The sequence below is a fragment of the Somniosus microcephalus genome, chromosome 6, assembly GCF_052327205.1.
Source record: "Somniosus microcephalus isolate GS21.2 chromosome 6, FLI_Smic_1.0, whole genome shotgun sequence".
Classification (NCBI taxonomy): domain Eukaryota; kingdom Metazoa; phylum Chordata; class Chondrichthyes; order Squaliformes; family Somniosidae; genus Somniosus; species Somniosus microcephalus.
The window spans coordinates 31,076,437-31,093,047 of NC_140992.1; the positions used below are offsets into that span (position 1 = coordinate 31,076,437).

Consider the following 16,611-nt stretch of genomic DNA (forward strand, 5'->3'; position numbering starts at 1 on the left):
CACGATCAACACTCATAAAGGTCTCTACCAATACAACCGGCTGGTGTTCGGGGTAGCATCAGCTCCGGCTATTTGGCAAAGGGCAATGGAGCAAGTCCTGCAAGGGATTCCAGGGACCCAGTGTTATTTGGACGACATCCTGGTCACGGACGTAAATGACAGTGATCACCTCGCCAACCTGGAGCAGGTGCTCACTAGATTGAAGGAATATGGGCTCCGAGCTAATCGCCACAAATGCGAGTTTTTCCAGAAGCAGATCTCGCATTGTGGCCACGTTATTGATGAAGAGGGGTTACATAAGTCCCCTGAAAAGATTGAGGCAGTAGTCAAGGCTCCAGCACTGGAAAATGTGTCACAACTGAGGTCGTTCCTCGGGCTGGTGAACTACTACCATAAGTTCTTGCCGAATTTGTCTACAGTACTACACCCACTGAACACCCTACTGCAAACGGGGGTACCATGGAAGTGGAATGACGAATGTAAACGAGCTTTCCAGAAGTGCAAAGATTTGATCACATCAAAATAGGTGTTGGCTCATTTCAACCCAGCACTACTAATTCGGTTGGCGTGTGATGCATCACCCTATGGCATTAGAGCGGTGCTGTCGCACAAATTCCCGGACGGCTCGGAGAGGCCAGTAGCCTTTGCGTCTCGGTCACTAACCTCAGCCGAGCGTAACTACGCCCAGATTGACAGGGAGGCCCTCAGCCTAGTGTGGGGAGTGAAAAAGTTCAACCACTATCTGCACGGGCAGAGGTTCACCTTGCTGACTGACCACCAACCACTTGTCTCCATCTTTAATCCAAAGAAGGGCGTTCCGGTGATGACTGCGCAATGGCTACAAAGATGGTCCCTTTTTCTAGGGGCGAACCAATATGAAATCGAGTATAAGGGCACGAAACAGCATGGAAACGCTGATGGGCTATCACGCCTGCCACTGCCTACTGCGGAGGAAGCACCAGCAGTGGACCCTGTCGAAATATTTTATTCGACTATAATTGAACGCTTGCCAGTAACTAATGCTGATATAGAGAAGGAGACCCGAAATGACCCGACACTGTCTCGGGTATATGACTTGACGGTGAAGGGATGGCCAACACATGGCGACTCACTGTTGCCAGCATTCTCATCCAGAAGAGAACAGCTGTCAGTATGCCAGGGGACCTTGATGTGTGGATCCCGAGTGGTAATTCCACCCAAGTTAAGGGAGAGTGTGCTCAATGAGCTTCACGAAGGCCATCTGGGAGGGGTGAAAATGAAAAGCCTTGCTAGGGCTTATGTGTGGTGGCCGGGGATCGATCAGCAAATCAAGGACCTGACAAAGAGCTGCTCAGGATGCCAGAAGGTCCAAAATGCACCACCACATGCCCCTCTACACCCATGAGAGTGGCCCTCATCTCCATGGCAACGGGTGCATATTGATTTTGCTGGTCCATTCATGGACTCAATGTTTTTAATAGCCGTGGATGCGCACTCGAAATGGCCTGAGGTGATCAAAATGTCCTCCACCACCACGGAGAAAACCATTGCAGTCCTACGGACCATATTTGCCAGGAACGGCTTGCCAGAGCAGATTTGCTCTGATAACGGACCACAGTTTGTGTCCGAAGAGTTTCGAAAATTTATGAAAAGGAATGGGGTAAGGCATTACACATCCGCCCCGTATCATCCAGCCACAAATGGATTGGCTGAGAGGTTCGTACAAACCTTTAAAAAAGCAGTAAGGGCCATGTGCGATGACGACATTCCACTGCAGCATAAGGTGGACAATTTCCTGTTAGCCTACAGAAATGCGACACATGCAGTCACCAACCAGACCCCGGCCATGATGTTCTTTAGCCGAAGGTTGAGATCTCGTCTGGATTTGCTCAGACCAAATGTACGAAGAGATGTTGAGAATAAGCAATTCCAGCACATCAATGAGAAGCCGACAAGGAGCTTCAATGTAGGGCAACCAGTTTTGGCCCGTGACTACCGAACAGAGAAATGGCAACCAGGAACGATATGCACACGGCAGGGGCCACTAATGTACACAGTGGATGTTGAGGAGAACATTGTGAGACGCCATGTTGACCAGATCCTAGAGTCACAGGAACGAGTCAACACCATGTCTCGTGCACCTGGTGATGAACCCGACATACAGGTAGCATCTACCCCAGAAACAGTAGCATCGGAAGCTGATGAACCAACCAACGACAGGGGGCCAGAATCGCCTCCGCACCAAGAGCAAGACACTCAGGAAAGGCGCTATCCAGAAAGGATCAGGAAGCCTCCCCAAAGACTGAATTTATAAATAGACTATTTTCAGTTAATGTTGCATGTTAAAAGTGTTAATTGTAATTAGTTGATATTTAATTGTTAAATGAATGTTATGGTACTGTTAATCTAAAAGGGGAGGAATTGTAGTGTATGTACCTTTAAGGGGAGAACTACTTTTTACAGCTCCTGTATACTGTAGTACCGGCAGTGACCACACCTGTATATAAACCCTGAGTAGGGATCTGTACAGTTAGTTTTAGAGTAACCCTCATCCAGTAAACACCTGTTGATTGTTCCCTGCAGTCTCTTGTCTAGTTATTGAAGGACACACAACATCAAGATACACGGATCTAACATACTTAACTTCAAGTATTACATCCATATGGCTGCCACATGCTGCGCCAGGTCACCCCCACCCCCCCAACACAACACAACAACAGCATAAAGCAATGACCAAGCCATTCCTTTCACACTGGCCCCCATTGCTGGAGGTAACACTATGGGGTAGATTTTGCCGAACCTGTCGGGAAGACGGCGGGACTTCCCCTTTCGGGTTTTTGACCCGCCTACTTCGACGACCGGCCAATCCGCGCGATTTCCCCTTGATTGACCTTGTTGAGCCCGCCCAGTGGGCTCAGCAGGCCAATTAAGGGCCACCCAGCAACAGGTGATGTCACAGACTGCAATTTCATCTGTCAAGAGTTTTTGACAGATGAAATATCAGCATTTCACAGCTGTTTGAAGCTGTGAAACACTGACAGTCTGAGTTCTACCATGAGTCATTCTGCACAGACTCAGTTAGAACTCTTATCGGCACTCAAAGCTGCAGGCTGTCACTTTTGACAGATCGCAGCCGTTCAGCTTTAAGTTCCGGGTGAGTGATGGGCTCTCGACGGCTACAAGAAGAAAGGCTGTGAAGGTAAATACAGGTAAGTAAAAGTTCTTTACACACTTTAGACACACCAAACACACTTACCTTTACGCTCATCACTCACCTGAGCGCCAACATCGCGACCCCTCCAACTCCTTCAACCTGCTCTAACCTGGCGTGGTTTGGAGCCGTCGGGAAACCCACACGAAACCCCTCAAAATAGGGATTAGGCTAAAAACTGCCTGTTAACTACCTGTTAACAGGCAGTTAATTGGCACTAATCCCTTCCCGCCTGGTTTTGGCGGGTCCCAGTGCGGGGCGGGTACCCGCCGCCCCTGAAACTTACGTGGGGCGGGGTTTTGGGCGGGATGGTGTCGGGACCCCCAAATTCAGGATTTCCCCCCCCCCGCACACGCCTGAAAACCCGCCCGACGGCTGGGGGAAAATCGGGGCTTATGTCTCACCATTCACTCCAACTCAGGAAGCTACTTCCAAAGTAGCTGAGAAAATTGGGCATAGCTGGAAAGTGGTGAAAGTAAGTAGTTTTATATCTGGCATAAGAGTAATGGAACCTTAACAGAAATAGTTCTTTAAACACTCGTGTGCTTATCCTTGTGCATCTACTTCTGTGTCATCTTTCTCTTACGTGTGCTTCTACGAGGTGCAATCCCTGTGGCTTCAGCAGAGGTAGAGGCAGCCTGCTGCGACTGCATAGGCACTTTTGGAGCCTGTGATGGCCTCGCCAAAGTTTGCTCCTCCTGCGACTGTGCAGGGGCAGACTCAGCCATCAGGATCCCAGGAGGCATCTGGGGCTCTGACTGAGGGGGGACAGCGGGGGAGAAGTGGGAGCACTTTGAGAGGAGCCCCCACTTCCCTTTCTCCTCTCACCATCATCCCTCTCACGGGCCACCCGCACTTCCCTGCTAGCAAGGAGCTGGAGAGCACCTTGCTGCACAGCAATGGGGCCATGAGGACCCACGTCTATGTTAACATCCCTCCTAGAGAGGAGGTCTATGAGCTTCTGCCATCTATTCTCTGTAAATAGCCATCCATTCTCCTTAGATAGCATGTGCTCCTGTGAGTGGCGCATTAGCTGCTCCATGTAGGTGGCCATCCTATCCATGGAAAAGCCTACAGTCACCATTGCCTACGACGCGGTGGTGCTCATGTTGGAGATGGACTCCTCCATTCTCTGAACATTTGCTGACATCCCGGTCGCAAAACCTGTCAGAGCCTCCTGCACCTGTTCCTGCAGCTCCAGGATTGCCCTCTTTCTGGACGGCCCCTGAAGCTGAGCGTCTCCATGCAGCCGAGCAGAGCTGGGAGCGTCCTGCGCCCTCCGGTGAGGAGTCTCCATTGTTGTCCCTGTCCCCAACATCTGCTCTTGCTCTCTTGTGACTTGTGAGGCACCAGGTGACAACACTAGTCTATGTCGCATAGGACCCACTGAGGTGTGCGTATCTGCAATGGTGCTGAGTGCGCTTGGGTCTGGTGATGGTGCGCCCTCAGAGGCTGGAGGCTCCTCTGAGGAATGTTCTTCCTCTTCCACCTGGACAGTTGCGTGGTGGGGGGGTGGAGGGGGGGTGCTTTTGATGGACCTGTGGCAGGGTAAAGCCATTATTTAGAAATATCATATTAAGAATGGATAATGATACTATTATGCACATGATGAACATTCACTGGCTGCTGACATCAGACCCCATATACTTACGAACATACATACGAATTAGGAGCAGGAGTAGGCGACTCGGCCCCTCGAGCCTGCTCCGCCATTCAATAAAATCATGGCTGATCTGATTACTCCATATTCCCGCCTACCCCCGACAACCTTTCACCCCCTTGCTTATCAAGAATCTATCTACCTCTGCCTTAAAAATATTCAAAGATTCTGCTTCCACCACCCTCTGAGGAAGAGTTCCAAAGACTGACGACCCTCTGTGAGAAAAAATTTCTCATCTCTGTCTTAAATGGGCGACCCCTTATTTTTAAACAGTGACCCCTAGTTCTAGATTCTCCCACAAGAGGAAACATCCTCTCCACATCCACCCTGTCAAGACCCCTCAGATATGAGTGACTGCTGTATGCCATGTGGCCGTATGAGATATAATTCTGTCACCAGGTTCCTGAGATGTCCCCCTCCCTGCCTCCCACCGCCAGCTGCTCTGCAGCTCCTGAGATGTCCAGGGCGACCTCCTCTGCTGGAGTCAACGTGGCCAATGATGGAGGGCCACCTCTGGTTCTCTCCCTCTCCCTCTTATTGTGGGCTCTCTTCTCCTGCAAGGAGGGAAAGGAGAAAAGTTTGAGAGTGATGGAATGAGTATAAGGAATGGATGGGTTACATCTGTAGAAGGTGACTATGAGGGAGTGGGGTGCCAATGCCAAATGGCCTCCTTGTGTGCTGTTAGTTGGTATGATTGCATTAGGATGAGGGTGAGTGTGAGGGGTGGTAAGTCAGATGGGGATGTGATTATGTAGAGAGAGGGATGGGTGGATGTGCAAGGTATATTGGTGTGAGTAATGATGTGCAGGAGTAGGCTTGGGAAAGAAAGACTTGCATTTATATAGCGCCTTTCATGACCACCGGATGTCTGAAAGCGCTTTACAGCTTTTGAAGTGTCGTCACTGTTGTAAAGAGAAGGCATGATGGGGATGTGATGAGAGGCACAGCAGGAATGAAGTTGAGTGCGCACTTCCGGCACTGCACCCAGGTCCTCCTCACAACATCCCTGCTGTTGACCTCCTCTGCTATCTCCAGCCAGGCTCTTTTGGTCTCCTGGGGAGGTCTCTTGCGCCCATCAGAAGGTAAGACCTCGCTGCGTGCTCTCACTCCCTCCACAAGCATATGCAGGGAGTCATCTGAGAACCTGGGTGCAGCCCTCTGCCTCTGTGCAGTCATGTGCATGAGGCTGAGCGCTGAGCAAGACCGAAAAGCTAAAATGTAGTGTCTGCGCACTCCTAGATGAACCTTCAAATGCAATGTGGCCGTGGCTCCTTTAAATATCCCGGCTGGAAGTGAGTCATCGATGACATCATCAGGCCCGCACCTTTTAACAGGGCCAGATAACACGCAGGCCTGCTTTAATAGGCGCCATTAAGGGAAAGTCGCTCTGAGGAGCGCGATGAAAAGAACGGGGTCCCAACCCGCCATGCCGATTGCCCACACCTGACCCGCCCAGGTAAAGAAAATTCCAGTCATGGTATTCCCATCCCATTTCTTAAGCTAAGCCAAAGGTTATAGGAGTAGATTTTCAACTTGATGCCAAGGCATAAAGCTGGCATTGCGAATCGGCTGCCTGTTATAGAAATGGCCTACAGTCTGTTGATGTCAACGGAAATGGGAACCAGGTGGTTCCTATAACGGACAGCCGATCTGCAACATCAGTTTTACGCACAGGTGTCAGATTGAAATCTATCCCATTCTATTCAATAATGACGGGAGTATTATTATACTATATAATGCATAATGTATTATTAGGGAGGGAATTCCAGAGCATAGGGCCTGGCCAACTGAAGGCGCGGCCACCAATGGTGGAGCGATGAAAATTGGGGGTACGCAAGAGGCAAGAGTTATTTTTACAGAACCTCTACTTTTGTTCTGGTATGTAATGGCTAGCATGCTATAGGAACTGGTCCCACAATCCCTCAGGTGCAATAAAGTGAGAAATTCAACATTTTTAATTTTTTTATTTTAATATTCATATTGCATTAGTTAACATTACCATACGGTAAATTCCCTTCATACTGAAATACAATTTCACGATATAAATGCATTCAATGCCTGAAAAAGAGCGAATTCAATATTACTTTCTGAATGGTAGCTTGATGAAATGCAGAGGTTGGGTGAGAGTTCACACTCAAGTACACAAAACAGATGTTGAATTCGTTGTTTTCTTAACACGAGATCATTGAATGAATCTGAGACTCTTAATCCACAGAAGGTGTTGCATCCTTCACTTCCTGTGAGTCTTGCCTGAAATTGATGGCAGATTTTGAAAAAAAAAAATGGGTTGAAATTCAGTCTTAAAGAAGTGGGCAGAGGTAGAGAGGCAGAGAGCTTTAAGGAGGCAATTCAGAACTTAGGGCTTAGACGGCAGAACACAGGGCTACCAATGTTGGGGAGAAGAAAGTAGGGGATGCACAAGAGGCCAGAGTTGGAGGAATATAGAGTTCTCAGAGGGTTGTAGGGCTGAAGGAGGTTACAGAGATAGGGAGGGGTGAGGCCATGGAGGGATTTGAACACGAGGATGAAAATGTATAAAATCAAGGCGTTGGTGGACTGGGAGTCAATGTAGGTCAGCTTGTGCAGGGATGATGGGTGAACGGGGCTTGGTGTGAATTAGAATACGAGCAGCAGAGTTTCGGATGAGCTCAAGTTTATAAGAACATAAGAAGTAGGAGCAGGAGTTGGCCATTTGCCGCTTTGAGCCTGTTCCGTCATTCAGTAAGATCATGGCTGATCCTCTACCTCAACTGAACTTTCCCGCCCTATCTCCATATCCTTTGATTCCCTTAGTATCCAAAAATCTATCGATCTCTGTCTTGAATATATTCAACGACTGAGCATCCACAACCCTCTGGGGTAGAGAATTCCAAAACTTCACAACCCTTTGAGTGAAGAAATTTCTCCTCATCCCAGTCCTAAATGGCCAACCCCTTATTCTGAGACTGTGACACCTAGTTCTAGACTCCCCAGCCAGGGGAAACCTCCTCCCTGCATCTACCCTGTCAAGCCCCTTAAGAATTTTATATGTTTCAATGAGATCACCTCTCATTCTTCTAAACTCTAGAGAATATAGGCCTAGTCTACTCAGTCGCTCCTCATAGGACAATCCCCCCATCCCAGGAACCAGTCTGGTGAACATTTGTTGCACTCCCTCTAAGGCAAGTATATCCTTCCTTAGGTAAGGAGACCAAAACTGTACACAATACTCCAGGTGTGGTCTCACCAAGGCCCTATATAAGACTTCCTTACTCTTATACTCAATCCCTTTCTAATAAAGGCTAACATACCATTTGTTGTCCTAATTGCTTGTTGTATCTGCATGTTAACTTTCTGTCATTCATGTACAAGGACAGCCAGTTCCCTCTGAATACCAACATTTCCCAGTCTCTCAACTGATATAAAATATTCTACTTTCTATTTTTCCTATAAAAATGGATAATTTCACATTTCTCCATGTTATATTCCACCTGCCACATTCTTGCTCACTCACTTAAATTGTCTATATCTCTTTGCACTCTCCTTGCGTCCTCCTCACAGCTTACTTTCCCACCTAGCTTTGTATCATCAGCATACTTGGATACATTACACTCGGTCCCCTCATCTAAGTTATTGATGTAGATTGTAAATAGCTGAGGCCCAAGCACTGATCCTTGCGGTACCCCACTAGTTACAGCCTGCCAACCCAAAAATGACCCTTTTATTCCTACTCTCTGTTTTCTGTCCATTAACTAATCCTCAATCCATGCTAATATATTACCCCCAATCCCATGAGCCCTAATTTTGTGTGATAACCTTGTGTGCCACCTTATCGAATGCTTTTTGAAAATCCAAATACATTACATCCATTGGTTTCCCTTTATCTAGCCTGCCAGTTACAACCCCAAAAAATTCTAAAAGATTTGTCAAACACGATTTCTCTTTCATAATCCATGTTGACTCTGCCTAATCATATTATGATTGTCTAAATGCCCTGATACCACGTCTCTAATAATGGATTCTAGCATTTTCCCTACTACTGATGTCAGGCTAACTGGCCTTTGGTTCACTGTTTTCTCTATCCCTCCCCCCACTATTTAGTAGATAGGGCTTTAAACTAAATACAGTAAACTCTCATTTAAACGGCACCTAATTATCCGAAATTCCCTAATAACCAGCAAAATTCAGGAGTAGGTTCAGGAACCCAAAGGTAAGTTTTACTGTATATTTGTGGCTGTGTAACCGGGGATCTCGTACCTTTTGCTGTGTAACCATGGCGTACTGACCTCTACCTAGCGGAAGCTGAACGCCAACTCTCCAACACCTCCTCCTACCTCCACCTAGACCATGACCCCACTACCGAACATCAAACCACCGTTTCCAAGACTGTCACTGACCTCATCTCCTCTGGAGATCTTCCCCCCCCCCGCTGCCACCAACCTCATAGTTCCCCAACCCCGCACAGCCCGCTTCTACCTCCTTCCCAAGATCCACAAACAGGACTGCCCTGGTAGACCCATCGTTTCAGCCTGTTCTTGCCCCACAGAATTTATCTCTTCCTATCTTGACTCTATCTTTTCTCCCCTTGGTCCAGTCTCTTCCCACCTACATCCGCGACTCTTCGGACGCCCTCCGCCACTTTAACAGTTTCCAGTTTCCTGGCCCCAACCGCTTCCTTTTCACCATGGACGTACAATCCCTCTACACCTCCATCCCCCACCCGGATGGCCTGAGGGCGCTCCGCTTCTTCCTTGAACAGAGGCCCGACCAGTCCCCATCCATCACCACCCTCCTCCGTCTGGCTGAACTTGTTCTCACATTGAACAACTTCTCCTTTAACTCCACTCATTTCCTCCAAATCAAAGGTGTTGCCATGGGTACCCGCATGGGTCCTAGCTATGCCTGCTTTTTCGTGGGCTATGTGGAACAATCTTTGTTCCAGTCCTACTCGGGTCCCCTCCCTCACCTCTTTTTCCGATACATTGATGACTGTATCGGTGCCGTTTCCTGCTCTCGCCCCGAACTTGACAATTTCATTCACTTTGCCTCCAATTTCCACCCTTCCCTCACCTTCACATGGTCCATCTCTGATTCTTCCCTTCCCTTCCTCGACTTCTCCGTCTCCATCTCTGGGGATAGGTTATCGACCAATATTCACTACAAGCCCACTGACTCCTACCTGGACTACACTTCCTCCCACCCCGCTTCCTGTAAGGACTCTATTCCATTCTCCCAGTTGCTCCGTCTCCGCCGTATCTGCTCCGACGATGCCACCTTCTACACCAGTGCTTCAGACATGTCTTCCTTTTTCCGCAACCGAGGATTCCCCTCTACTGTGGTTGACACTGCCCTCGACCGTGTCAGTTCTATCTCCCGCACTTCTGCCCTCACCCCTGCCCCTCCCTCCCGGAACCACGATAGGGTTCCCCTTGTCCTCACCTTTCACCCCACCAGCCTCCACATTCAATGCATTTCCGCTACCTCCAAAGTGATCCCACCACCAAACGTATCTTCCCCTCCCCTCCCCTTTCAGCATTCCGTAGCGACCGCTCCCTCCGAGACACCCTAGTCCACTCCTCTATCACCCCAAACAGCCCTTCCCCTTCACCTGACACCTTCCCGTGCAAGCGGAAGAGATGTAACACCTGCCCCTATACCTCCCCCCTTCCCACTGTCCAGGGCCCCAAACACCCCTTCCAGGTGAAACAGCGATTTACTTGTACTTCTCGCAATCTAGTATACTGTATTCGCTGCTCACGATGCGGTCTCCTCTACATTGGGGAAACCAAACGCAGATTGGGTGACCGCTTTGCGGAACACCTCCGTTCAGTCCGTAAGGGTGACCCTGAGCTTCCGGTCGCCTGTCATTTTAATTCACCGCTCCATTCCCACTCGGACCTCACCGTCCTTGGCCTCTTGTATTGTTCCACAGAAGCTCAACGTAAACTCGAGGAACAGCACCTCATCTTCCGATTAGGCACTCTGCAGCCTTCCGGACTCAATATCAAGTTCAACAATTTCAGATCATAACCTCGGCCCCTATTACATATTTTTTCTTGTAATTTTTCCACTCCTTTCCCCCCACCCCCCTTTCCTTTTGTTTCTCTCTCACACCTGGCAGCTATCTCTTGCCCTGCCAGTACACTTTACACCTAATCTCAGCCTATTACCATCTCGTCTAGCTTCTAATACCTTTCATTGTCTCTTTTACTTCTTTTGTTTCTTTCACTTCTTCTGTCCGATCACAGCCCTGCCTTCGATCTATTTTCTTTTCTTTCCAGTTTTGAAGAAGGGTTCGACCCGAAACGTCAACTCAAATTTCTCTCTACGGATGTTGCCTGACCTGCTGAGTTTTTCCAGCATTTTCTGTTGTTATTCCTGTACCTCTGGTTGTGTAACCGAGACCCCTATACTTGTGGCTGTGTAACCGGGGCTCCAGCACTTGTGGCTGTGTAACCATGACTCCTGTACCTGTGGCTGTGTAACCACGGCTCCTGTACCTGTGGCTGTGTAACCGGGGCTCCAGCACTTGTGGCGGTGTAACCGGGTCCCCTGTACCTGTGGCCGTGTAACCGGGTCCCCTGTACCTGTGGCTGTGTAACCGGGGCTCCTGTACCTGTGGCTGTGTAACCGCGGCTCCTGTACCTGTGGCTGTGTAACCGGGGCTCCTGTACCTGTGGTCGTGTGGAAGATGGGAGGCCGGACAGGAGCGCATTCCAGGGGAACTGGAATGGTTAGTCCTGAAACTCAATTCAAGTCAGTACATATAGGATGATTATGTACTCGGAAACTAAAGTCCCATTGGTCTGTATGGTGCATTGTACTATTCCTCGTGGGCTGAAAGTCAGATTAGCTGCATTACAAGCAGGAGTAACAGGAGTGTTATTCCATTCCATTCCATGGTAAATTTAGCTGGAATGTTACATATTTTCTTTATAAATGAGTTCTATTGTAGCAGCTAATATATTGAAAAATACAATTTGTACGATATAAATATATACAATTGTTTAACAAAGTGAAACCAATACATAGATCACATTTGACTAAAACTTCTTGGGGTAGATCTTGACTCTGTGCGATATTGTAAAATGGGTAATAGCGAGTTGGCAGCCCATATTACATCGTTTTACATTGAAGTCAATGGAACAAAAAATCGGGAGTGGTGTAAAACGGGCTGCTGACTCACTATCACCCGTTTTACACTAGCGCAAAGTCAAGATCTTCCCCTTGAAGTCTAATCTTTTTCGGCCTCAGATCTGTATACCAGAATTTTTGTACCAGGGTAGTTTGCCTTTACACACAGGAAGACAATAAGTGATCATATTGGATACCCCACTGGTTTTTCTGGCAACAAATTATATAATGGGGCAAATGGTGGAGGGTTGCTGTCCATCTTGGTACGGTTAAAATTGCAGCAAGGCAAAGATGCAGCCACTGGCATTGACATGTACTGAACAGAGGGCCTCTGAGGAGAGAAAGACAACAGTAGTGATTATCATTTCAATGTATGTTTTTACAACGTACATTTTTTCTGTAATTAATACAAATGTTAAATGTAATAATCTAGAAATGCTTTTATAATGCAAGTTATTTTTTCTCATTATAACTTACATCCACCAGACAGTGTACTATCACCACAGCAGTTATATCACCGAGGAAATGATGTGGGCGTGTTTGAAATTTCTTTGCAATTTTTTTTTGTGAAGGTACAGCAACCAAGTTCTCTCAGGACAATGCTCTGCTGCAGACCAAGGAATTTGAAAAATTGGATTCCTGCCTCATTTTACATTGAAATAGGAGAACCTCCAGCTGATTTAACCTTTGTGATTGTTTGCAAGTTCAGAGATACGATGGTCTACCCGGACCAGCTGGATTTGTAAGTTTTCAGCTCATGCACTATGATACTAAAACAAACAATAATATTACACTAATAAATCTGTTCAGTGTCAGTTCAATGTTCAATCATATTTCAGTAATATCCAATAAACAACAAAAATGAAGACTTAAAACATGGGAACCAACATTTTTTTAAAACGTTAACGGTTCAATTCTGCTTGTTCCATCTTGCCTGTTTGCAAACATTCCTCTTTAGCACTTTCTCAGCCCTATTCTACAATTTTACTGTTTTTTCTATCTAATTTATTTTTCCTATCCTTTCAAAGAGATTTTGTGCAATTAAGCCATTGGGCTAAGTAACAGAAGGTGGATTTTAATGCAGACAAATATATGGTAATGCATATTTGAACAGGAGTGATTATCTTGTGCACGATGAAAGGGTCACATTTCGCAATGGGCCAGTATGAGAAATTCAGGGAAGGACACAGCCTACTTAGACTGATGCTATTATCTTAATGGAAAAGGAAAAAAAAATCTTCTTCACTGACCATTTCCAGACAATGTCAAGATATCAGCAAAACAAATCCAAGATAAGGAGAGACTTAAGGGTATCTGGTCAAAAGTCAAAACAGGTTAATTCCAACTTTCTATAGATCACTGGTGAAGCCACATTGGAATAGTATGCCCTCTTCTAAATGCACAAAACAAAAAGACAACATACCTGCTCCATTGTGTCTACCCCTTGTTCTTGTAGTAGGAGAGGTGCTGTTGGAGATAGTGTGGGCTGCATCTGCTCCTTGGACTTATGTCTGGAACTTTGAATGTTGAAGAGCTGGATGCTAACATCAGATCCAATGAGAGACTCCTAGCAAAAGCAGACAGAATGTTTGAAAGCACCAAAGCGAGCAGTGGCTTTATTGGTAAGATAAGCTACACTGCAATTACCGTGCTAGCTTAAAGCAAAACACTTTGGCCTAGAAATTCGGTAGGCTTAGGGCCGCTTTTGAGGCGCTAGAGGGCCTAGCGCCGGAGTTATGGCCAGTTTGGAAATTGAGTGGGTCCCTAAATCGGCGTTAGGCCGTTAGCGCTGCGCCGGCACCGATGACGTCATCGGTGTGCGCAGCGTCCCGGTTGCCATGGTAACCCGCCCGAACTCCGAAATTGACTTGCGGCCGCCTCGCCCGTGGCAGCCGCAAGCAACGTTCTGGCAGAGGTGCCTTACTGGACTTTGCGCCGGCGCATTAAAGGCCCCGCGGCGGCCGGCCGCTTTCCCGCCGGCCGCCTGGCCGCAGCTCCCTCCCCGGACTTCTCCCCCCCCCCCCCCTGGGACAGATGCAAGCCCGGCACTTGTCCGAGGTGCCGGGCTCATTTTTACAATGATTTTCGCGGGCCGCGGCCGGGTGCAGGCAGCTCCTCCTTAAGGGAAGGAGGAGGCCTGCACTTCCCGAACCTGCCGCACCGCAGCGGGCGCCGCAGCGCCGGAATAGCGCCGCAATTCAGCGCGTAGCGCCAGTTTTCAGGCGCAAACAGCTTTCAGCAGCGCCGGCAGCCGTTTGGGCGCAGAACTAGTGAATTTTTGGCCCGCCCAGCGCGACTTAGCTCCGGCACTAACTTCCGGCGCTAAAGCCGTCGCTGCGCCAAAACCCAATTTCTAGGCCTTTATCTATTCTAAATAAATTCACAGTACAATTCTGCAATTATTTTTTAAACGGGCATCATCTTCAGGAAAATAGATAACAAATGAAAAAAAGGTTTGACAAACGCATGATGAAATAATATAAATTGTATCAAAATACATCAGAATATTACTGTAAGTGACGCCATCAGATTGAAAATGATACACAACTCAGCTGACTTTCTGCTCCTCAAAACAAAAAAAAGGATTTGCATATACTTTTTCATACCCCTTTCAATTATTAATGCTGGTCTGGTACTTGATTCATCATTTTCAATTTTTCAGCTATAACTATTGTTGTTTTTAAGTGTTTTCCTCCAGTACGTTCAAACTCCTTAAAATCTGACTTATTCATTCATTGATATTTAAAGATATTGGCCCAGAAATTCGGGTCGGAGGCTTCCCGCGGGTGCAAGCCTCCGACCTGCACTTATCTAGCGTGCCGGCCGTTGGGCTGTGGGCCCGCGTGGGATTCCGATCCTGTGCCTCCTCCAACTGCCGGCGCGCAGTGCTTGCGTATCCCAGGGGCGCAGTTAGTTCGAAGCGTCCCCTGGGATCACTTGGGCCATGGAGAGCCAATGGTAGCAGGGAATGCTTCATTCATAAATTTGACAGGAAGAGCTGTCAAAACTATAAATACAAATCAGCCCCAAAAATCACTAAAACTTCAAATAAAATTTTTTAAAATCACATTTTAAAAATAACTATAAATTACATAAACAACTATTTTAAACAATAATTTAAATTTTTGAAAAAATTAATTACAGTTTTTAACAGGGCTAAAAATAAACTTATCTTTCTTTAAAGTATTTAAAAATAATAAACCTGTGGAAAAAATGTTTTAATTTTACTTAATTCACCACTTACCTTGTTAAAAGCAGGCCTTGTGCCTGCTTTTTAAAAGTGTAACTCCTGGAGACTTACCCTCCCGGAGAAACCGGCAAAAAAAACGGAAGTTCCAGGCGCACGCGCTGCCTCTCCGGCACACGCGTTCGACCTGTGAACCCCTTCCTTTAAGGGAACGGAAGTTCCGGTTTCCCGCGCATGCGCAGTGCATGCACGAAACCGGCACTTTCGTTGGGCCTACGCGTGAGTACCCAGCGCGTACTCACCCGTGGAGACCCGAATTTCTGGGCCATTAATGTGATTCTAGTTGTAGACGTTGTCTTGTATAGAACCTGACTTCAGTTTATTAGATGATCCAATGGCCGGGCTCCTGCTCTGCTCCAAAAATGTGCTTTCTACACTGATCAATTTGGAAAGTCAGCAGGCATGGGATAAATTGCCCCTAACTGTTTCTACCCTCCTGTAGCTGATTTACCCTATTACAGCTATTTGGTAACTTTGCAGGAATTAGCTGAAGTAATGTCAACGTCAAATGCAAACAAAATACTGTATATGCGCAACACTGTTGATGATATCACCATGGAAACAGGATAGAAGAAGCATACAAGTGTGTTGGAGGTGAGTGGTCATGAACTAGGACACAATTATTAACTTGGGGTGCTGCAGCTTTAACTTTATGCCTGTATTTTCTCTGTCTCTCTAGAATTTAAAAATAAAATTTAGCAGAAACAGTGACAAGGGCATCGCCCAAAATTGAAGTGGAATAGGAGGCATGTACATGACCTCTAGACTTTTCCAGAGAAATAATTCTGAAGCAGAATCCTCCCCCAAACACCAGGTAACATGGACTTTACCCATATTTGACAAGTTTAATACAGTTTCTTGGCGGTCAATGATTGGGTAGATAAATTAAATGCAGCAGATGCAGAGTCTGTGGATTTACAGAAGGCATTTGATAAGGTGTCTCACAGGAGGCTTGTTACAAACATTCAGTCATATGGTAATGTAGCAACATGAATAGAGAGTTATCTAAGGGGATAAAAGATGCTACATAAATGCAAGCTTTCTTTATATGTGCTTTATGTGTTTACACAGGTATTAAAGCACATCAAAAAACATAACTTCATTTTAATAAATCTAAGCATTCACCCTATAAATACTTTGACCACTAACTGACTGCACCTGAAAGAAAAAACAACCCTCATCGAACATCAAATCATTCTTGGCAATTTTACATTGTCTTACCATGTTTTTAAAGCTGCCAAGAATGGCAGTGGTGATAACTCCCAAAAGAAAGGCGGACACATTCAGTGCTGTTACTAGCCAAATCATGATGTATACAAAGTGCACCTCTTGGCAACTCTTCACTCCAACAAATTCAAAGTAATTGTTCAAATAGCCGCCACTGTAGAAAGAAAAGTGCTT

General features: G+C 46.8%; 1 protein-coding gene across 1 annotated transcript in view; it reads right to left on the reverse strand.

Moving 5' to 3' along the window:
• Positions 1-6,801: 6,801 nt before the first annotated feature.
• LOC147115572 (transmembrane protein 255B) overlaps positions 6,802-16,611 on the reverse strand; it is a gene marked incomplete at its 5' end in the record, with an annotated part of 67,257 nt that continues 57,447 nt past the window's right edge. The window contains 3 exons of the mRNA XM_085989604.1: positions 6,802-12,294; positions 13,387-13,530; positions 16,432-16,591. Of these exons, the coding sequence (XP_085845730.1) occupies positions 12,148-12,294; positions 13,387-13,530; positions 16,432-16,591 (451 nt within the window). The remainder of the gene's footprint in view (positions 12,295-13,386; positions 13,531-16,431; positions 16,592-16,611) is intronic.